General features: G+C 44.4%; 1 protein-coding gene across 6 annotated transcripts in view; it reads left to right on the top strand.

The window, feature by feature from the left end:
- Window positions 1-23,826, top strand: part of LOC124179787 (protein trachealess) — a 174,474-nt gene that overhangs the window by 119,782 nt on the left and 30,866 nt on the right. Inside the window, exon 1 of one of the 6 annotated variants that reach the window (XM_046564527.1) lies at window positions 16,564-17,271. The exons of 4 other annotated variants lie outside the window; for them this stretch is intronic. In XM_046564527.1, coding sequence (XP_046420483.1) covers window positions 17,126-17,271 — 146 coding nt within the window. In that variant the 5' untranslated portion in view covers window positions 16,564-17,125. Of the gene's footprint in view, window positions 1-16,563; window positions 17,335-23,826 lie in introns of those variants that run through there. One more of the 6 variants, XM_046564526.1, reaches the window with a different exon arrangement.

Raw genomic sequence — 23,826 nt, 5'->3', positions numbered from 1 at the left:
GCCCGCTACACAAGTACGCGGTAGCGGTATATTAACGCGGCTCCAACGGACCAACGGAAAATGAATGAATCGCACCCGCGCTTTTGCTTCCTCGGCCACGTGTGTCGGCTACAGATCACGCCTTCCTACCCTAAACGCAACGTGCCTTGCACTACGTGCACCGTGTAGGTACGTCTCCGATCGCGAATATCGTATCGACGCCTCGAAAGAAGACAGACTCGTTGCAGTCGTAACCACGGACAACCGCGGTGTTCGTCCAGCCGAGTCACGTACGTACGTGCCGATTCGACTATGGATGCATGACGTTACTTGGGTGCAATGCTGTACACGCGCTGTATTCACGCTTCGCGTTCCCGCAATTGAAAATTGAAAAGTTTCCGAGAAACGGGAATAAAACGAGTTGAAGTTTTTTCTTCTCACATCGCATCGATTCGAGGATTCATTATCTGCCGTCTCTGTTATACACATTTATTTTACATTAGCCTACGAAATTGCGATTCAAAAATTGATCTTATCAATTAATCTCTCACTCAACGATATTTGTTAGTCGTATACGTAGGTATATGATGTACGAACGACGGTGGCAGCCGCAAAGCAGCGGTTGAAAACGCCTCACAATACTCCAGCAGATATATTATGTATATGTGATCAGGGTCGCGGAGGAGTATAAGTGCAACCAAAGACGTCTACCTGGGACGAAACTTGTCGACTCGACTGCATCTGCGGGGTCCAGCTAGAGAAGATGGTATCAGAGACCGTGCCAAAGAAAACAATATCGTGTTGCTTGGCTAAAAAACACGTCGAGTCCTTGGTCGTAGGTACGGACCGCGTTTTACCCGGTGCCCTTGTCTCATCTACGGAGTCCCGGAGTCTCGAGTCTCGAGTCTTGCGTCGCCCTCGCCCAGATCTGCTCCTCCGGCCCTCTTCCGACAGGCAGTTAGTTACGGCCAAAGCACAGTCCCCACGATGCCCCCGCAAAGTAAAAATAATAATTTAACAATTATCTCCAGCATCTTCCCCGGTGCTCTCGACTCGCTTTCGACTCGCTCGCCGATCCTTATACCGCGAACCACAAAATTATGAGCTTGATGGCACTCGCATTTTTCGGGGGGAGTGCGAGGGCCGCACGAGCAGACGGAAAAAAGGGCGAAAGCCTATAAGACACCCCTGCGATGCGGAATGCAAGATTTCACAAATCGTTATACGCGTTGTCGTATTATTATCACTATTTTTTATTATTAATCGACGGTATCGTTAGGCACGGGATGGTCGTTATCCAGAAGTTAAGAATTAGGCAACAGACTTATTTTTATTAGCGTATAATAGATTCTATTGCCGAAGTGTTCCACATAAACGATAAATAGATACATTTCTATACGAGCCGCGTATGCAAATATGTATATATGTATATTCCATCCGCAAGAATACGTGCGCTATAAATGATCAATTCTTTTCAGCATACTAAAATCAGTATCTCATATTTTTATCTACACCGTTTCAGAGATTCAAAGTCCCGAATTAACCTCTGATCGCGTCGTAAGAAATTCTCGGAAACGATCACATCTTTTCGACAACACAATCGATTCTCGCCATGTCAAACGCGGTAGTATAACGTCTTGTTCTATGCGTGTGCAATACCTTTCCCAGACTCATCTTGAATCGTAAATAGATACACGTCTGACTCCAATATCTTATTTTTTATTATCATTATTTTTATTAGGTACCATAATTCCACTTTCTAAACACCTGCTGAATATTGGAGTCAGCAATCGCGTGCAGCATTTACAAGTTTGAAAAAAATTGACATCGCTTTCGTCATCTCACCATATACATATGAACGTAACGTAACGGACGATATTTCGGATAGCTAAATGAATCGAGAGACATTTTTTCCCTCGTTTCATCGCTCGTCGACTACCGGCTAAACTACGACACGTCCGTGTCTCTTATGGCCGACGTGACGCCGGTTTGCACTCCTGAAAAACGTGCCCCCGAAGGTTCAACCGCGTCCCAACGGCACAGGAACGACGTCGGCTATCCAGCAAAGCGCACATCGTTTGGAATCTTGCGAACCTTGGTGAAAGTGTCGCAACGAAAGTAGGGCTGACGGCGATATCGGGCACGAAACTGCTCGATCCACGCGGGTGTCGCACCTACCACGAAACGAGCCTGCACGCGTTCAGTCATATACCTAGTTAGGTATAGGCGTAGATGTAATCCAGCAGCGGTCATACGGACAGTCGGCGTGCCTTCGCGTGGCCATTAGCGTGGGTGCGGCTCCTCCCCTTCCTCCTTATCCCCTTCCCTCCCACACCCCCTCCCCCACCCCATGACCCTCTCCGATTCTTTCCCCATTCAGTTACGACACGCGCACCCACACACGGAACGTCGGGGCGCACGCATATATAAAAAAAACGCACCTTTGCAACGCGCTCATAAACAAATCGGCCGCGTTTTATTGGAATGTTAAAGCGGAATTGGTATTCCACTCGTCAGCCACCGAAAATATGTAAGCGCACGCCTCGCATGCCAATTTTTCCCGCGCAGGGCTGAGGAGCTCGGTTCAAGTATCGGGGCTCTCGGCTCTCGCTGCGCATCCGGTTGTCGTTCGCACCGTGTCACCCACCCGGTATATATGTATACTTTCATATATATATATATATATATATAAAATATATATGTATAAATATAAATATGTACATATACATACACACGTATGTACGCGCGTGTACTACGTCACATATACTGCAGCTGTATTAAGTACGTGGACGTGCCGCAGTGTCACGCCGTTCCGTCTGTAGACACGGATTGAACGATTCGCGACGGGTGCAAATTATTTCCCATCGTGTGTACGAATGTGCGTAACTTACCCATAGCACCTATGTTCGAACCGATTACTCGAGTCACGTGCACCGCTTATTATACCGTATACGAGATATTTAACATTTTGGATGCCTTTTTCCATCCCCAAGTATTCCATCCTCGACATTCGACTAACGGCTCATCTGCAAGGACTCTCGTCGGGATAAGGAATGTATTGTTTTCAAAAATTTTCTGCAAATATAATTGTGATGTGGTTGTGTTTTATTTACGACACGCTTAGGCAAAATTATAGCTGTTCTGATACGTGTTTTTCCGAGTGACGTTAAATTCAGGTTCATGTTTATCCCTTGAATTGTAACGTAAATAAAGAAAATATGCATTTCATTCTCAAACGACTATGTCAAGATTGTAAAAATTATTAAAATAAGGCAATTTCGGAAAGCGTTTTCAATCATTGCGAAACAAACCACGTTAGGAATTGGTGATTTCGTAACTTGCAGGCTGCTGAAAGGCCACTTGAATGTTTTGAAAGTAGTACAAATTCTAAGTACATCTTGACAATCGTGAAATGATCCGTCTAATGTAATCATCTTGTTTCGTTCCAAAAGATAGACGAATTATAAAGGACAATTCGTGTTCGTGCTTGAAATTGACCCAACTTGACCTTCTTTACAACATATAACACGAATCACCCGAAAAGGATCTGTGAATGAATGCAGAGGTCAGAAGGATCGTACCGAGGAGAGCAGCTACGATCGTATAAAATCCAGACCTGCGACATCGCGTAGGGAATGGCCGAAGCCAGTGTATGCGGTGAGTCGTGCAGGTTGTCGTGGTGAGCGATTGGCTATTTCACACCACATTGCCTCATTCTTTATTGTACAGCGTCAGCGTTCGGCCGACTCTATGCAACCCTGTGGGATTTCACTTGGTCATCGAATTTATCATGCTCAAAGAATCCGTTCCGAAACGACGTTGTATGATCGACTCTATAATCCGAACACATGTGATTGAAACGATCCGCATATGCGGTGCGAGACCGAGATATTGAATTATCCTGAAGATGGCTAGCAGTAACCTCGGCTTCGAGTCACACTGCACGAATCCATCTCGAATAAATAAGGAAACACTGCACTTTCGCGAGGGATGAATGGCAGCGATTCTTCTTCGCCGAAGATGCTGTTTCCAGAATTATTTCAGGTACATCGCACCGAAGCTGTTTTTGAGTCGCGTGCATGACGGTTCGAAACGCAAGATTGTTTATACGATGTATGTAAAGATATCCGAGACACCAAAATAGCGGACTGCTTTAACGGTGACGTTTGAGGTGATTTTCATTATCACAAGTAGGTAATGATCCGTGACTGACGAGAAGCTGCTCTTACAATTTAGAGAGTATATTTATTTTGGAATCTGGCAAATGAAAATTGCCACCCTAAAACTGTCCGATGAGCCTTTGAACTTCGGGGTCGAAGGTACGAATTTACCCAATTTCTGTGCGGAAGGTTTAATCGGGTTTCAATTGAAGAAAAGAAGCCGCCGTACGCTTACATCGATCGTTCGAAAACTGGGCGAGGGTTGATCGATTGGCTGTATCAGCTGACGAACCGATCAGCTGTTCACCCGCGTTTAATGTCTGCTGCAGCTTGGACCTTTCCTCCTGAAATGACAATGGAGACGAAGGCCTAGCTTGGCGCCCTTCCTCGCCCTCCGCTCCCGAGGGAATCACGGGGAGCGTTTCGGCCTCTTATACAAGTGTCACGGAGCGTGGATCCGCCGAGACGAGCGCCTGTAACCTCGAGGTATCCGAGTCACCGATAGCAACGAAATACGTGATCGAGTCCGTTGGTACGGGGAAAACCAAAGGCCTGACCGACAACGATTATTGATTATAATCACCGTGAGCTACCGCTGCGCAAACCAATCAGAATATTTGCCGTCACGGTTAATGTTAACAGAGATACATATATAGTTGCGGGACAGCGGTACGGTCGTAGAGTGGAGGATGCGTTGGTTACATTAGTGGGCTCGAGGCAGCTAACTCGATCAAGGTAACCCGATCTGGTATGGAAATGGCCTGCAGTATGTCTCTACAGTGAAACAATGTTTAACCTGGGACACGGGTCGCGTATTGTTATTTTAATAGACATTATTTGATTTTAAAGTTCAGTGAATGCCAGTGTGTTCTTGAAGGGGGATTTGATTGCTCCGCGTCGATAGGGTCGAGCCCTGTTATTTCGTCCCCTGCTGGTCCCCATTTCCGACCAGTGGAGCCTAGCTGCCTACCCGGCGTCTTTGAATGCCGTGTGCCCCGCAATCCTGTACTGCACATCGGCACATCTGAGCTGGCCGCTTCCGCCTGCTTTCTTCCTACCCTCGGTTTCAAAACCAACCCACCTCGTGCGCCCAATTTTCACCGTAAGCGTATACTTTTCTCTCCCGTATCCTCGCGTTCGCCGTCTCCGTACCGAGTCAAAAGCCCGAATATACCCGTCGTACCCGAAAGCACTACTGAAACGCAAAAACTTGGGGCAAAACTGCCGAGGGAGCGAATCGCGACCGAGAAGGGGACATTTGAAACAGTCTATACGTGGCCTAGGGCTCCCAGCGATGCGTGCCTGTGTATGGGGGTTGATTGGCCGCAAAGGGGCGATGTGTGTGGACCGGGTGGCGGGTGGGAGCCGCTAAACTCGCCTCGAGTAAATAGAGTCTAATCAACTGCGAGGATCGACTGATCAGCCAGATTCCAAGCCAAAATCGGCCCCATTGTATATACAGTGGGTTTCCTCCCCCTATTCGCACCGGTTTCGAGATAAGGCCTCTTGCGGGCCGAATTTCCTTGTTCGTCGTTTCACTCTGCGCACCTTATATGCTCAAAGATTTGCAGGAAAACGGTGTTTCCGCAAGTTTTTGGAAAATTTGTACCTAAGATGGCTCGTATGTTTTATTGGTACGTATTTCAGACCCATCGTCAGTCCGTTGAAGAGGAAATTTCACGACCCGAGTGGATCAGGGACCCAACGTAAAGGAACATCTTTGCCTTGGCAGAAGTATAAAGTTCGCACGTTTCAATCGATTCGGAAGGCGTTATTTATGTACTAGTCTCGTCACAATAGCGGAGCTATTAATAACGCGCGCGTAAAAAGGGGACGATCGTTTGAAAAGAACGAATCGGTAATTGAAAATTAGTCACGTCGTGAACCATTGTCTTTTTCGAATCCGCAAATACCTGCACATGACAGCTGTGCGTCCGCGAGCTCGTCGCACACGTCATCGGTTGACTCACGTCGTTGCCGCATTCTGAGCATCCTCGAAACAAAAGCGAATCAATTACATATCAAGTTTGATGTTCAGAAGATTCTTCCGACCAAATTCTAGGCTCTCGGATCGTTTCGCGGTGTCCGTCGGAGTTAATTCGACGATAAGGAATAAGGAAACGCGCTGCCGGAGATTTCACAGGCAAATGAACAAATCAATTTTCACGGAGGTAAACCCTTTCGGACATTTAGAATTACACCGAGCCGTCTATGCGGTGACTAAACTACGTGCAGGCATCGCGACGATTCCGTTTTTACAGACGTATATAGTTGCAGTCTCTTCGTGCAACGGCGCTTAACGCACTCGAGAGATTTAAATTGACAGGCCGATTGTTGGCTTCTGACTCCCTTGAATCGCGATCAAGCATCACAATTAGCTACACGTGACGACGATGCCCGCGCCAATCCACCTCTGCAGCTTTACGACGCTATTACGGTGAGATACGGTAACTTTGCAAGTTAGTTACTACCTACGTTTTTTATTCGACTTACAGTGCATGCGTATGGAATACGCTCGTTGCGGATATACATCGAGGAGAAGACATGAGACACGTACCTATATACTCTGCGATATTGTCGTTGGAAACTTTTCCTTCGTCCCGATATTCTTACGAGATTCGATCAAAGAGTATATTCACATGAACAATGGCTTTAGATGGTAACAAGTCTGAAGAAAAAAAAATACGCCATCTTTTTCTTCTCTCACAAGTAGAAGTGCGATACCCGGAACGACACTCGAAGAAGCTGAAACGAAATCTAATGTGGAACCGAGTAAGCTGCTCGATCAAGACACAGGCGGTAGAAGTACGTTGCAAATTTTTTGACGAACCAACGCGTCTTCACACTGTTACCTGATTCTCCACATCAGAGTCGACACGTATGTAACCGTGGTGAATTGGTTGTGGACCAAATGGAACAATACCGTAATTTGTTACTGCGAACAACAGCAGAGCTAAGCAACTCGGTGAACGAGGCTTAGATGATACGTGTCGAAGAGTGAGGTGTTCGACTCAATGCGTCCAAAGCAACGTAGTTGGGTAAATTTCTGGTTACGGGAGGCGTAATGGAATGCCAGTAAGAGACGCGGAGAAACGGCGAGAGACGGAGGCGGTAGTCTAGACAAATAGTCCCTCAACGACAATTTGGCTCCCCGCGTCGTCCTCGTCGAAACAAAGTTACACCAATCCGCCTCTTTCTGGGGGTGCGGCAGGGGGGGCGGAGGGGGCGAGCAGAAGCCGGAATAATTAAGTGAGGCCGGGGCGCGCGAGTGAGCGAGAGAAAAAACTGCAGGGGAGAAAGAGAGGCCCTGACGTATTGAGCATCGGGTATATATAGCGTTCAACGAGGGGTTCTTTTTCCTTTGCCGTTGCAGAGAAAAAAAAAGAAGCGGAAAAAAGGAGAGAACGAAGAAGAGAGAAAGCAGACTGACGGAGAGAGAGAGAGAGAGAGAAATTACACCAATATCTGCCTGCCAGAACAACGATGCTGCTGGGAGGGTGTAGCGCTAATCTTTCTCGTCGACAGGCATAATTGGAAGACAAACGTAATTATAATGGCGGGCGCGCGATACCCTGCACCCGATTTTTTTTCTTCCCTCGTCGACCACGAGGGTGCGATGCGAAACCCATAGGCAAAGTTATTCGAAGAACGTGACCCTGACTGATGTTATTCGAGGTCCTGCGCCATCCATCAGCATCAGTCCCACAGGCAGACGATTAGTCCGGCCAGTATACACCCGATACCTATAATAACCATCGACACATCGCATATGCTTCAGCGTTTTTTATCAATCAATTCCCAGCCGCTGCATGTCCCGTTCCTCTTCCCGTCGACAAATTCTTCCTTTCTGTGACACGTTATTGCAACGTTGACCATGATCGTCGGATTTGCGAGGGTCCGGTCACCAAAATCGAAGTTGGATGATTTTGGAGGAGGGATTTCGAAGGAAACAATTTTTCACATTTGGCCTTCCATTGTGATATTCGTATTCTATCAGTGTTTCCTCCGATTCCTCGAACAAGTGAATCTACACCGAAATCCTCAAACTGCTTCACCGAAATTTAATTTCATCTTGAGTAACCAGTACCTATGTTACATATAATATGATAAAAATCTGACTCATATCATCAGCGTGGAAGGAAGCTTGGGTAGTTTTGTTACAATCGACCAACTTCTAGGTATATACAGTTCTAAGCCCACGGTATCTTATCATAAGAATTCCCGCATGCGTATAACGAATGAAAAGAATGCAGAAAATAAGAGAAGGTGAGAAAGGGGGTGGAAGCAGAGAGGAAAGGAATAAGGGAATGGGGGATGTCTCGCTGGTGCCCGCACCTAATTTCACAGCAGTATTATAATCGCGATCTAATTTATAAAAGGGGTTCCGCAGGAGCTGGGTGGGTTGAATATTTCACAAGTTTATCTGTCGGACAGCCAGAGTGGCGCTATCGGCAAACTTCTTACCCGCGGCGCACGCTTATTATTTTGAAAATACCCCGTCGCTCCAAATCGCGTTGCAGCGTATAAATACATGCAAGCCCGCGATCAGATGCTTTTTATTATTTATCACACGTTCCGCAGCTCTCGAGGCTCGAGAGAGGGTCTAAGGCAATAATCACCGACAATAAACGCGAATTGTACCTACTTGATTATTATTATTGTTCCGACTCCTTTTCAGACCCTCAAATAACTCGCGTCTCGTTAGTCGGCGGCTCCCCTGCAGCTGGAATCGGCTCTCGGTTGAACGCCGCGGCGCGACGACGCCCGATCCTGCAGGAGAGCCACGGAGATCCCGGGGGGTGAATGACTGTGACGCAATTTGAAAAATTACAAGAGGCCCGCGGTCCGTCGCCGTGCAAGACCTGTGTATTTTCGCATTCCACGAAGGACTTGCAGTGAATACGCAAGGCTTTTGCCGCAGGTATACGTATATACATATCCACCCGCTCTTCCCGTCTTCCTCCCTCCCTCCCTCCCACCCTCCCGCCCTGCACCCCGCTTGCAATACCTTGAGGAGCGACTTAGCGGAAGCGATGTATCTCCGGGTTTCTCCCTCTCTCATTCTCTCTTCGACAAAATATTCCTGCAGGGAGAATACATTATCGTTTACCTCGGAACTAACTAATTTCGAATTCAAATTTCACGATAAAAAAATGAAGAAAACTCACGTTATATCCGAGACGAAGTGTTCGAATATAATTGTTTCGGAGAATCGGTCTCAGCTGCAGCAGCAACGTTGCAACACACGTACGTACGTACCTGCTTTGCGGAGTTCGCAGGCATCGGGTGTAGGTACACACCGGCAATGTTCTCGCAACAAGGCGAATTACGCAAAAAGGGGGCGGGGTGAGAGGGGGTGTGTAGTTTATCGCGAGGACGTGGGGTTGCTCCAGGTAGGCGAATACGCCTCGCCGGTGTGGGTAGTTAGCGAGCATCGTAAGATAGGGGGCTCGTTATTGTAGGTACGGTGTTCCTAAATTGCCGCCCTAGGCCGGGACATCCCGCAGTCGCAGAGGAGAAACCACCGCCGACCTCGGTGCTCGACTAACCGGTGGACCAATTAACTTTCAATTAGAGAATTGAGATAACTCTTATCGCGTCCACGAGGGCGGATTTTATGGGCCTTTCTTTACCCACTGGGCGACGTTTATGTCCGCGCTGATACATGGCCGCGGCAAGGGTTAGAGATACCGATCGTTATAGACGCGTAAAAGGGATATTATCCGGATGAGGAGGTGAAGGATTGTAATATGCCTCGGGATCCCCGCGGCCAGACCTTAAGCGACTACCGCCGTTATCAATAATCCCGTAACAGAAGCCGCGAAATCCCAATTACGGGTAATTATGCAGCTGACAAACTCATCGATATATACGTGTAGTACTTGTCTTTCCAGTCGTACTCCAGATAGATTCCCAATTATTGCATAACGCATCAGGGGAAATGCAACAATTTTGGTACGCTTACCGCACGAGGTAAACAAGCAGTTTGTTTCTAACTTGGCGGTTCATTTGAGCCGCGATCATAAAAACCGACAGAGATGTCGTGTGCACGGACAGTAATAGAAAAGGTCCTAAAGCGTGGCGCGCTGCAGGGTTTAGGCTGTTTGAAATAATATGCTTGGGTATTGTGTGCCTGTATACGTATGTGGTGTGTACGTGTTTTTTTTTTTTCTTTTTTATTTCTTTCTTTCTTTCACTTTTATACGAGGGAAGACAATGCCTGGGCGGTGATCGAGTAAACATGGAAGTGCATGGGTACAGGCTGCGGGGCAACAAACACGAGGCATCCATATGTATGATTATGAGGAAGAAGTTATCACCGGCTGCAACAGCACCGACCGACAGACTGCAGGGAAGGCACCTTCGGCCCGGGGACACGGAGGCAGAAACCCGCAGGCCGGTTCATATTTGTACATTACGCTCACGTGCAACGATACAATAAGGATTCCTTGATGGCGGGGGATGCATGCTAAGTGCTGCTAGTCAACGCTGTTGGCTCGGTATCTCGTAGAGGTACCTACGGTGCACCTTGACTGCGGTGCGTCCACCTTGTCGAGGGATGCGTTCACTTGCAGCTTCGTGGTCTCCGTCGTCCGTTTATTCTCAACAGGTTTATCGGTACCTGCGATTTAAGGGAATCGGCATGAGGCACGGACGTCGTCGAGGCACATCTAGGTATACCCTGCCTACCTACGCGTTAGACGATGTCGTACACGGAATAAGAATCGTAACGCCCTGCGATCTACAATTTTTACTGCAACGCGGCTCGGCCCTTAACGCGCAATGCCCGATGCAAGCACCCATGGATCAGCTATAATGGGCGGAGGTGCAGTGCTTACTCGGGCTTTGTATAAAACTCGGATTACCCATCTCGCCGGAGAACCGTTAAATTCCATTTACTTCTTATACCATTATGTACCTGTACCCGCGCTCGAATGCCTCACCACTAAATTTTCCGATGGCCACGTACACGAATTAGCTTAGAAGATTTGGACCACGTTGCTGCCTGACTGCAGGTTTTTAGACACTCCACGGATTACTGATATCCGCGTCGGTATAAATATGAACCTCGTAGTCCGTATAATGTACGCTTCGCGACTACCTACATTTAAGTATGCATCTTATATTTTATGATAATGCTGCTCTACACCGACGACGGTATATTTCAGCAAATTAAACGTTGCGAGGGTGAGATTCGAACGAGGAATCTTACGTGGCGCGACATCGATCACGCTACAATATCGATCTGGACGACTGTAAGACGAAATCACCGAGTCAAACTTTGTCAGCAGAGTTTCGGTCGCGTGTATATATATTTTATATAATATAATAACGTCACCGGGAGAGGTAATCCCGGTCCAGTGGTCAGCTAATCAAGCATAGATGCGAAAAACACCCAAGAAACGGACATCGGTGCCACGCATGGCTTGGCGAGTGTCAGCCGCCCGAAGAGACGTCCTAATACCCGTGGAATCGAACCGTGACACTCGCGTTGCACGGTCGCTTGTGTATATATATATATTATAGATATATATATATAGTTGTATACATACATATATATACATACACCGTCTCGGCATGGGCACAGCGGTATGCAGAGGGAGCTGACCCGAACGGTTGGTCGGAAACTTGCGAGAGGTAGTTAACCGGGAAAGAAGAATACATAACGGTCTAACGAAAGCAAATAACTATATACCTGCCGCGAGAAGCCGATTTACTCGCGATCGGTTCGATCCTGTACCGAATTAGGCATCAAACGATATTGCCCGAATACCGCTCAGCGATATTACGTGGATGGAAATCACACCAGAAATGCAGCTATTAGAGCAGTAATTCTTCGTCGAGGAGCCCCAGGCGAGGTCCGTGTGATACGAATGAACCGAATTTCGAAACAAGGTAAACCACAAGAGAGCTCGTGGTGTATAAAGAGCTGTGGATCCGGATTACATAGCGGACGGTTAGGGCGTGTTCATGCTCTCAAACAATCTCGGGTTTCAACCCCGATGAATTTACCGGTCAGTCAAGGTGGATTTGGTACCGCGTTCTTCTGGGTATCCAGCCCGATGCGAGCGGCAACGTTACACGACTTCACCACGGCGACAAAAAACCCTTGGTTCATTTAGACCCACGACTCGAACCCTGCATGGCCCTACCGCGTACTGGATGGTTGGCTCTTGTGTTTCAAGAGTAGCCGTGCCGAGTGTGACGAAGGGATCGACGGCCGCTGGGACCCGCTTCGAATGGCCCTACAGTTTACGCTATTATAGGTCAGGTCGAACTGGACCGGCAACAGTACTTCTCCAGCCGGATCATTGTTCTCCTCTGACCTTGCCGTGGGATTGAAATACGTCCTCCAGACGGATACGCGGTTCACGGAAGACCACAGACGTTCGAACACGCCGCGGATGAAACAAGTGCGGGTTAAAATGAACCAACTCGTGACGTCCGGATCTTTGTTCCTTTTCCATTCAGTGCAGAACGCAATTCTTGCACGGTGTCTGGTCGAATCGCATCAAGGCTGTGCTGCAGGTGGAAACAGAAATGTTCCAAACACTTCGTGATACCCGTAGGACTGAGATGCGAAGCGAAGTTTTTGGCTTTACCGCACGCAGCGTGCATAACTATTTGTGGGTATGTAATAGATCATCGGTAATCGCAACTCGAAAATGTCCTTTATGATACGAACGTCTTTAATATCTGATCCATGTATAGTATCTGTAATTCAGCTAAAGGTGCAAAAAATGCTACACTGCGGAAGTTATTACGGGTATTTAAGTTCATACACCTGTGAGACTTGGAAAAATCCTCCAGTGTAACGGTGTATGTCTCATTTGTCAAAAGAATTTAGTTATAATAATGTTTTTCTCATGCTTGTAGTTAATTTTCAGAATTTGTAAGATGTAATCAATATCACGTTGCCATTTCAAGGCCAATTGATCAGACAAATAACTGTGCTCAAGTTAGCGCACCGATATTAGTTACTTTCAGCTGACAGAGGATAGAAGACCTGTTCTAAATCTGGAATGCTGCAAGACTAAGAGACCTAAATCTCGTAAACTTTTCACCTGATTTCCAGCTAGTGCCTTTACTTCCGGCGGAACGTATCCTTAATCGTGAGCCGCATCATCGTGCAGATCATGATTTTCAAATTATCATGATATTTTATTTCAAACGAAGAATCACATCGCAGTACCAGAAAAGCCTCTTGTAAAGTGTACCTACATATAATCACACTCTCCGACATGAGGTTAATTGTTACAAGTGTTTTTTCTACTGCGGATCTGAGCACGTATAATAATCGCGGTACGCATTATAACGTTTGCCGATGCGAGTACCTCCATAGAAACCAGCATATAGTAAACCTTGGTAACCCAAAATCGCACGACCCGTGTTCTAGGAGCGGCGTATCGCGCAGGAGAACTATTAATTTAGCAAGTTTGTGAAAGCACAGGTCTGATAAACCTGCACGGACTAATTCCCAGGCATGGAATAACTTTTGCGTCGGGTCTGATCCGCATTAAGATACGCCGCGTGTTCGTCGTCCCGTCCGTTCTGAACGAGCCAAGCCAAGTCAGGGTGGCTTGGTGCAGGATTAGGTTAGGTTGGGGTTAACTCGATGTTAGACTAGGCTACCAGCTATACCTCGGGTTACGTTCGGTGAACGATACACCAACGCAGGAGCATGCTTGTGCTTTTAGGAGTGCAAGCATCGTTCCGCAAACGCATGAAGAGAAAAAAGATGTGAACACCTATCGCAACCCTGAGTGCTGAGGTGCATACCTATAAAGCTCAAGCTCCACGGGGGCATTTAGCATGCTCGACCCAGGGAAGGCACAGTCAGGGGTCGTTTCGTACAGCTCCCGCAGTTGTTATCGCGGTAGGGAACCGCGGTAAGCCTCGTCGCTTATACGAACAACTTGTTGATTGCCCTAGTACGGATCGCTGGCGTAGCCTCCGCACTCAGCGACTACCTATCGGACCTTGTCTTACAGCGAAACATACCCATTGCGGTGATGGACATCATGGAGAGTCAGGATTAGTGATGAAAATCTTGTCACACTTTGAACAACAAATAAGCTCGTTGATGATGATTGAATTTGATTATCGCGATGATTCTCGTTGATCAATGTATCGCGGTGCAGGAATAAAGTTAACCAACGAGCGTATTTTGAAGTAAAAATAATGCCCACGACTGTATTTACACATTGCAACTGCATAGCTCATTGTTGGATATTTATACAGTAGCGTGCAACGGGAACTTACGAACCACAATGTGTTCTATCGTGAATTATTACTGAAGTCAAGGCTGTACCGATTCGTTGATGACTACATTTGAAGAACTGAGCGGTCGTACACTGTACCGGTTCAATGATTTCATCGGTATAGTTCCTATTTCTTCCAATGCAGAAACTGTTTGAAACTTTTATACTTGGCCTTTAAACATTCGGTAGAGCATGTATACTACGGTGTAGACCAAAGTATTCAGCGTTCAAGAGGTCCGGTAGGTCGTGTTGAGGAAAGAACTGCATGTGGCCGGCAGATCCCGAGTCCGTGACTGATCGTTAAAGTATAAACTGCGCGTATAATCGACGCGGCATAATGTCTTAACGATTATTCTTACTACGCGAGTCGCGGTTGTGTAATACAAAACGAACGGCTAACCGGTATACGTTATGACGGTGAATCTGGCATGGGGTTGGCGATGAATAACAAAAGCCCCGGGATGACTTTTTCGTATGCACTTAGCAATGATGGACTGCAGTCTCGCTTCTTCCTGGACGGTCTGACATGGGAACAGTACGCGGTGCTATAGTGGGTACCGTTTCACGATGCAACTGTTTAAACTACGGGTGTACAAGTCCCTCGTGATGTGTCGATACGTTCGATCGCATTTTCGACTCAGGTTGAAGGGCACGTTTGAAAAAGTTATCAATACTGGGCGAACCGCGATTCTAAAATAGGTATCCATTTCGCTTGCTGGAGGAAAAAAAAAGACTTTCGGTACACCAACTCTGCAATCGCTTTGTCAGCCTAGCATGATCATTATTTACGAAGGCATTATACGTGAATTCGCATATGTGTATTATCCCTAGGGACGTTACATATCGTCAAGAAGTACATGGGGGTCAAGTCAAACTGACTTCACAGTGACTGGCTGGACTTGGAGTTATTTACGAGCGACTCTCGAGCGATTAACATTTGCATTATAAACGTTTAAGGGAACGGATCTTGAGACATATTATTATGCTCTGAGATATTTGAATGCAAAATTTACTCTTACGGAGCGTGTTTACATGTCACAAGTACAATGCATTCTCCGGTATAATAACCGAGCACTCTACGAGTAAATCTTTCACTAAAAATTGCACGATTATCAAGTGATTGTCAACCTCCGTGCATATTACCTGTAACGAAGAAACGTTGTAGTCATTATACCGAGGGTATTTTAAAAGCACGTTATAATTGAGTCAAGTTTTTATTCAACACTCGAAAAAATTAAAAAAAGAATTTCATTGTCAGCTAGTGCTTACAATGAATACTATGGTACTTATTACATCGGCGGACATACAACGGGCTGAAGAAATTCTGAACAAAATGCATAACGGAATAGTTTGGGACAGGATTCTCAGTTGATTCGATAATGTACGTAGGTATTGTAAAGACGGAATGCAAGGGTATAGGCGAGTATAATTGGAAGAGATCGTAATTCTCACAATAAGTGTGTCCTTAACTTATACGAACAATTCTCAACTTGATATACCTATGTGAACCAATAGTTGTCCACAGTCACAGATCTGACCACTCTTGAAAAAGAGAAGTAAAATACAAAATGAGGAATGAAAGATAATTTAAAAAATCTCTTCAACGCTCCTCATTTCGTGGATATCCTCTATACCTACTATATGATATATGAGATAGGCGTTAATTTTAGATTCACTGTGCATCGTATGAAAAAAAGCAGACTACAGTTCCGAATAAAATTTTAAATAAAAAAAAAAATGAAAAAAAAGAAAAGAACCCGAAGCCCGAAGTAAAGTCCCCTGGTCAAATCGGCCGGACAGATCGATTCGAAAAAGCATCCCCGAGATGCACGTGGGCCCTTGGTAAGGATGCCCCGCGGCGAAGGACGCGGATCAGCCTCGTGGACCCTGGCGAGAGGTTCGCCCGCGAGGGAACTTGTTTACCTCCGTTGTCAAGGAGGAGGTGTTTCCCTCCGTCGCGGTAGCGAAGCGGCAGGCCCAATGAGGGCGTGGGAGGCGACGAGGAGCCACGTGGTCCCGAGGCGACCCGGAGAACGCGGGGCGGTCCGAAAGCTCGAAAGGCGCGAAAAGCTCCGCCCAGAGACCGGCGCGCGCCCTCTCCTCGACTCCTCTTCGGCGACGCTCGCCTCGCGGCGACCGAGGTACAGTCCCGTCCAGTCCTCCCACCCGCATCGTTCGCGGGGGATCGCTACACGCGTTAACGCGACGACGCGAGCCGCGATACCGCGGTTTACACGCTCTCGCAATCAAAGAGAAACACCCGGCCCTCTCCGTTTCCGCCATGCCGGGGGTCGACTAGTTGGCTCTGAGTAGAGACAGGATCGGGTGCGGGAATTAACGGTTTGTGCGGTTATTCATCCCCTTCTCTTCATCTTATCTCATTCCATCTTCGTTCGTATCCCTTACTCGCAGAGTGCGGTTGTTCCCGGTTTTATTCCTATTTTCCGATCGCTCGCCGAAGAGAGCCGGGACGATGAAGCCAAGGTGCGGGCGGCTCCTTGGGGTCCGAGCCGATCTTTCGCGAGGGTGATAGATTCAGTGTGTGATAGATCCGTTGATCGCCATATTTATTGTGCAGGACAAGCCGACAGGTGTTATTCGATGGTGCGGATACACGTATAATACCTGGTAGAGAGATAAGTGAACGGGGAAATATAGAAGGACAGGAATCACAGCTGTGGTGTCGGAGGGTCGTGAAGAGCGAAATTCTTCTACGGCCGAAGAATGCTGCCGTATCAGGTGGCGATGGCCGACTATGGGAGCTTCCAGAGGCAGAGTCCGGTCGGCGTTGGCGTCGGCGTCGGGGTCGGTGGGCCCCATCAAGGGGGCGCCGGGGCCCTGAACATCAACCCCGCGTTCACGCACTCCTGGTTCGTACCGGCGGACCTCTGTGTCCCGTACAAACAGAGTCAGGGTCCTCTCCTCGAGCCAGGGCATGTTGTTTATCTTATATTTCACTATTTACATGATACATCTTAGGTATACCGTACAGTCATTTTTACATACACGCGTTATGTTGTACCTGTAGGTACTTGTTACATTTAATAGCCAATAGATATTAGCACAAGCGAATAATCGCATGCACCGCTGAGACGTACCTAACAGGGTGGAAAGTTGGATTATTATTTTACAGCTGAAGTAACGATCACGGTTTTATACCTCACGTACCTTTGTGTCACGAGTTCTTTTTTTTTGTACCTCAGATCCGCGGTGTAATCCTTCGTTTTTAGTCACAGAATCCAGCCAAGCGACGTATCAAAATTATCACTGAATATAATATATTATGTGTAATGATATATAGTTTACACATATAATGTTTCAATTGAATAACTTTCACCACAGAATATACTATTATAATTGACTATTTGTCGAGGAAAATTCATTATAAAAATTTGAGACGTTTACGGTCGTCAAAATTCTTGCAAAGTTATTTGCGGCTATAAAAGCATTTTTCACCTTAAAATTCTTAACTGGGTGTATCATTCTTGTTATTAAATGTCCTACAAAAACATGCTGGAAAGAATATTAGCTGTTTAGATCTTCTCTGTGCAATCAATTTCCATTGAGAGAATTGTCACATAATTAAAACGTAGAGAATGATCGGAAAGAAGACATGTCGAGATGAGAGAATAATTGCCATGAAAGAAAAAATTAAAACAAGGTACTTCCGCTGTAAGTTACACCCTAGTATGGTGCAGGTCGAGTATAGCCATGACTCGAATGACCAACCTATAAATCGATCCAAGTATCCAGTTATGTTTTTTTCGTGTCTGGAATGTTGAGAGGTGTAAAATCGGTCTATTCACAATGAACTTTTCACGTAGCGAATTAAAACACAAAACGATGTACAATACACATTTTTTTTTATCAAACACCCTGTATAATAACTGTAGCTGCAAGATATAATGACGGATAACTTTATGCAACATGATATATAATTTATCCATACATCTGTACGTCAAAGAATCTTGAGACCAGGCCGTGGAAGTGTAAGACGATCGGTATTGCAGAATCGACAATGACTCGTTGTCCGAGGAAACAGGCAACAAATGTTGGCAAAAATCGCGACCAAAATATTTGTATCGCGATAAAACTTGATTCGATATGATGACTTGTTCGAAACGATGAGTTGCGAGTAAAGTTAAGACTGCTCTGGGTATCCCGCTCGTGCCTTGACCGACAGGACAATAAATGATGTCTTCAAGAAATCGCGAATTTCACACATATCAATCACTCCAGACTTATAGTTGATACCTGTGCCATATCGGACGATTTCGCTGTGCAGACATCAGAGTCTAGTCCATTAACCAAAAAGGTTTAATTCTCAGTCCATGTTATGTATCAATGTCTGTAGTTTGGCGATTAAATAGACTCGTTTCTATTGCAAGCTGTAATAAAATTTTCAGTACTCTCAATATCTTGACCAGTTTTTATCGAAGCTTTATGTCATACGTATGACAGAGTCTTATTATTAATTTTTCATGCGTGATGGTGACATTATTTTTCTAAACCGCAGATAAAGGAAAAAGAGACAAGTTCTGAGTTTCTGAGTACAAGACTAAAACTTCTGTGTCAAGTGATCTTCACACAATTAATTATACGTAGGGAGGCCGTGCATTATCACAATCTCTAAACGTACCGCAGTGATAGAATTCAAGCAATTATAGCGATTCAACAACAAATGAAATGTACACGACTCTTTGGTCGGTTCGAAATTAAATTTCAACAATCGAAATTGCGCTCATCGTCATTATCCAAGAAAAAGATTTGCTACTTCTTGCTATTTGTAAAAATGGCCTGCGGCACGACAGATCGGTAGTAGTTAATTTTCATTCAATTTATTGCATCAGCTTTGCAATATTAACCAAAGAATTATAGGTGAAGGAATAAACTTTCCGAAGTACAAATTAATGGTGAACCGCATTTTATTGCTTGATTATTGCCGAATAAACGACTATGGCTATGGCTAATCTATTCAAAAAGGTTTCGTTGCAGCATATGGGAAGACAAAATAATCGACCTACTTAAAATAATAAATTTAGACAAATCCATGAAGATTAATATCTGATTCGCGATTACCATCGGCGAAATACCTGATTGCTAAAATCGTGGTTGAGTGGTTTGCAAAGTACACAATCGTGCTGGATCACATACACTTCTATATGATATAATCGGACCGATATAAAACATCCATGCTAATACGACTCGGCCGTTATTCATGGAAAAGTGAAATCTAGTGAAAAACAATCGATGCATTTTTCACGTTCGAAACAAACAGGCCACTACTCGCTGGTACAGAAAATTGCACAATATTCCAGGATAAGTGGCCAATTTTACACCCATGTAAAACGACACCGGCTCGCCGAAGGAAATTCCATGTATCCACGTTGCTTAGCTACAACGTCTGAACATTATAACAGTACTTCTCATATTTTTCATTTATTACTTCAAGTTTTTATACGTTATTGTTCCACAAATTCTCCACTATGTCAAGAATTATTATGGGCGTGCAGGCAGGTTACACGGAGAGATTTTTCGCAGGAATATTTGTTTCATTGCACATGGAAAATTGACACAAAATATTAAAATTTAGGGATAATCGAGGTACTGTTACAAAAATTCCCGAGGCGCCGAGTTGATATATATTTTTAGAATAACTCAAGAGAATATTAGAATCTTGCATTAAAACAATTGCAGTGTATGTAAGTCTTTATATCAAAATCTGTTATGGACTAGAATAACAAAAATTAGTATAGAGCTTTTCAAAGAGCGAAATTAAATGTTGTACGTTTCAGTATAAACGCGTTGCGATCTTTCTAAACCACTACACAAAAAATGGAGGTCACGTGGTGTGTGTATATATATATATATATATATATATATATATACGTACCCGTGTGCAGTATAGTGTAGTAGTGAATGCAAGCGTGTGTGTGTACGATCGTAAACTGTGTACGGACACCAGGCGAATGAAAAAAACAAACAGCTTTTAAATGGTTTCACAACTTCTATTTAACCATATTGGACGTATAATTATAAAAATAACAAATCACATCAAATTTTTATTTATACAGTACTTTCCATCGCTCAGTTTATTCACGTATGAAACGAAAGCATTTTTTATGTCTTGTCTTGTAAGGATTTCCCAAATGAAACTCTGAGTATCGTATATTTTATACAACCTAGTGTGTTCGGGGTAGTGAAAATTGCTGGAAAAGTTTATTACAAAACTTTTTTTTTTGTAAATGAAAAAAAAAAAATATAGGAAATTGAAATTACTAAAAAATTTCATCGACTTCCTTCCTTCGAATGTCAAATGTTGGAAATTATTTATCTTTTCTCATAATTAAAGTATTTGAAACAAATTGGAATAATGAATATCGAAATACGAAAGTACTAAACTGAGAACTTTTAACAGGATTTCGAATTTTGTGTTTTACTTACTTTTAGAGGGGACTGATTGTCAGACAGCCTCGGAGAAGCCGTGGTTGTTTGGATTTATTACTTCTCCCGAATCTAAGCTCTGAAGGACATAATCCTGTAACGTAATATTTTTGGTAGAACGCTAAATCATTCAGTACACTTTAATCTCAATACGTAAGGTTTACTTGTTCCAATCGACGATATTTTCGACTTACTACACGTTGAAACTGTAAGTCGCCGTAACGACGCTTAGCTGGACCTCAGGATCGAAGTCACCTACCAGATAATCGAACATTTTTTTCGTACATATAAATTATTAAATCAACAATGTAATTTTCAATATCTAAAAACCAATACTACCTTCAACATTCGACGTAATAATCGCCAGAATTTGTTTCAGATTTTAAAAAGCCGGTATTTGATGTGACGTTCTTAACCTTAAAAACTAAACGTGTTATAGGGGGGGTATATGCTTTCAAATTACTTTCGTAATTCGTTGATACTTACACATTTTTCATCAGAATAATTGCGACGAACTCCATTTAGTCCAACCACCACAAATATGTTTAAAAAATAATTGACTTTTCGTTTACGTTTGGAGGGTAGCATTCACACAACTAGTACCAAGTACACGCAACCACAATGACATAAGAGAATGCGCGTCCTCGATTTAAGGCCGGTCTGGACGTTTGGTCCTTCGGCTGAATTCGCAACAGCTTGGAAATATTTTTAGGATAAAGTTTTAGAATTTCTCTTGAACCCCGGTAGCAGAGAGAGAATTCTTATAGAGAATAGTAAAGTTTAGTATATTGCTTACAACTTCTGCTATTTCGAATACTTACACTCAGAATAATTTTTACAAAACCTCTTATTTATTAATCACTTTGTAACACTTAAATTTGTAACGTACTATACTAGTTCTTGCTCATAAACATTGGAATAATGCATGAAACAATATCATTAATTCAAATGATTACAGGAAAAATTGTCACAATGCCTCGATTATCCTTAAATTCTTATATTTTAAGTCAATTTTGCATACGCAATAAAACAAATACTCGTACCAAAAGTTTTTCCGTGTAATTGGCGCACGTAAGGGTAACGCAATCAGGCAATACTTTTCTCCAAACACTGCTTTATATGATATACGAATGAACTAACGGAGTTTATAATCGCATTCAGGCTGAAAGGATCTTCCGAGAAAATTCATCACTACAATTTCACGTAGGCCACGGAACGGATTGTAGGCATAAGGCAAGAACAAGTTAATTGTTACAAAGTCAGTATTGTCATAAACCGTTAGTTGATCCTTAAAAAATAAATCGAGCGATGAAATAACTCATCTATTCCGAGAAGTGCAGATTACGTTGTCTTACAGTTGGATTGAAACCTCTGACGATTGATGCACATTTTTTAAATTTTACTTACATGGCCAGAAAAACTCATTAAGTTGTAGAGAATTGTATTCCACGTTTTTCTATATACATTTTTTATGAGGCCAAAAGAGTAATTTTGAAATCCAGGGAAATATATTACTCGTCCGTTAGTTCGGTGCGGCATGAAATATTTTTTTAAGTCCTGCAGAGAAATAAAACTGGTCAGCGATCGCGATCTTATGAGGCTATTTGTAATCAACTTGAAAGTGTAACGGCAATTCTCAGACAAGTTTGATACGCAATTACCATATATGCAGGGTATGCGTCTACTTATCCGTACAATGCATGAGAATGGCCGCATATGGGTTTCTGATTAAGCCTAGGTTGATACCTTATTCCAGCTAAACATCAAACAAATATGATTTTGAAAGTAAATAATGGCCTGGATGTGGGCGTAGCAGCAGATACCTGAGGTTTCTCCGTATTTGACGGTGATATTGCGGATCGTGGAGGTGGAATCCTTTGAGTATCGATCGACAAAGAACGAGCGTGAAATTTGTTTCTTGAATGATTCGAAGGAGGGTACGGAATTTCCTATTGCCTAATCCTGATTAACCGATCAAAATCTGAAGGGAAACGCTTTAACGATCGTCTACGGCCCAAGATTATTAAGCCAACATTTTAATAGCAATTGGCTATTTGCTTATTTTGCCTGTTGAATTTTCATGAAGCAAACTCATTTAAAGTATAAATTACACGGCGCGATCTTGCGCCTTGGATCCGAGAGTTTGGAACGAGCACTTAATCAAAGGTGAAGAATCTCATTTGGGGATATTGACAGCTTCAGTTTTCGGGCTCATTGTCAAATGGGTAACACATCACGGTGTACACCGATCTTTCGAAATCTAGTTAGGAACGTTGCCTAACCGCCTGCAATCGTGCCGCGGTTAATTCCCTCGAATCACGCTCATCCTCCTAAAAGGTACGTGTCCGTTACCCTCGATCGGCGATCATAAAGGACGAGTAAAATCTGCAGATCCTGGTTTCGTTAAAATCAGGCTTGTACGTTTCCAAGAACGCGAATCCATAAATTAAATCAGCGTACGATTTTATTCTACTGGAACGAACTTGACCGCATCTTAATTCCAACACCACAGAGGCATCCGTGATGAATCAAATTCGTTCTGACGTTTGATTGGTTCTCATCTGCAGACTCTTAGCGTGTAATATTCTATACGAGGTGGTAATTTGTCACTGTTTCTCGCGGGCCAAACGTCGCAGAAAAAATCGCTTAACGTCATACGGAAATGAAGATTACACGGAGAGAAGGGGAAAAACTAGTTGGCATGAAATTCGGTTTAAGAAACGTGCGATCAGGTCTCGAGCTCCGGAGACGGTATAATAACATCTCAATGACGCGATCTGGATTGCGCCTCGTTTACCTGACACCAGGACAAGCGATCATCGAGAGGAAGAGTTTACATTGCCTCGCGGAAATGATCGATCCGCGATAAACAAACCCGATGATCTGTCTCTTCTTGAGTTTTCTAAACCCCGACACTTCCGCACATCTCTCTTTGACGAATCGCAAATCGCGGAATGAGTCCCAGCAAAATGATGCTTCTT

Source organism: Neodiprion fabricii, chromosome 4 (assembly GCF_021155785.1).
Source record: "Neodiprion fabricii isolate iyNeoFabr1 chromosome 4, iyNeoFabr1.1, whole genome shotgun sequence".
In the NCBI taxonomy this organism is placed as follows: Eukaryota; Metazoa; Arthropoda; class Insecta; order Hymenoptera; family Diprionidae; genus Neodiprion; species Neodiprion fabricii.
This window is presented reverse-complemented; position numbering and strand designations above follow the sequence as displayed.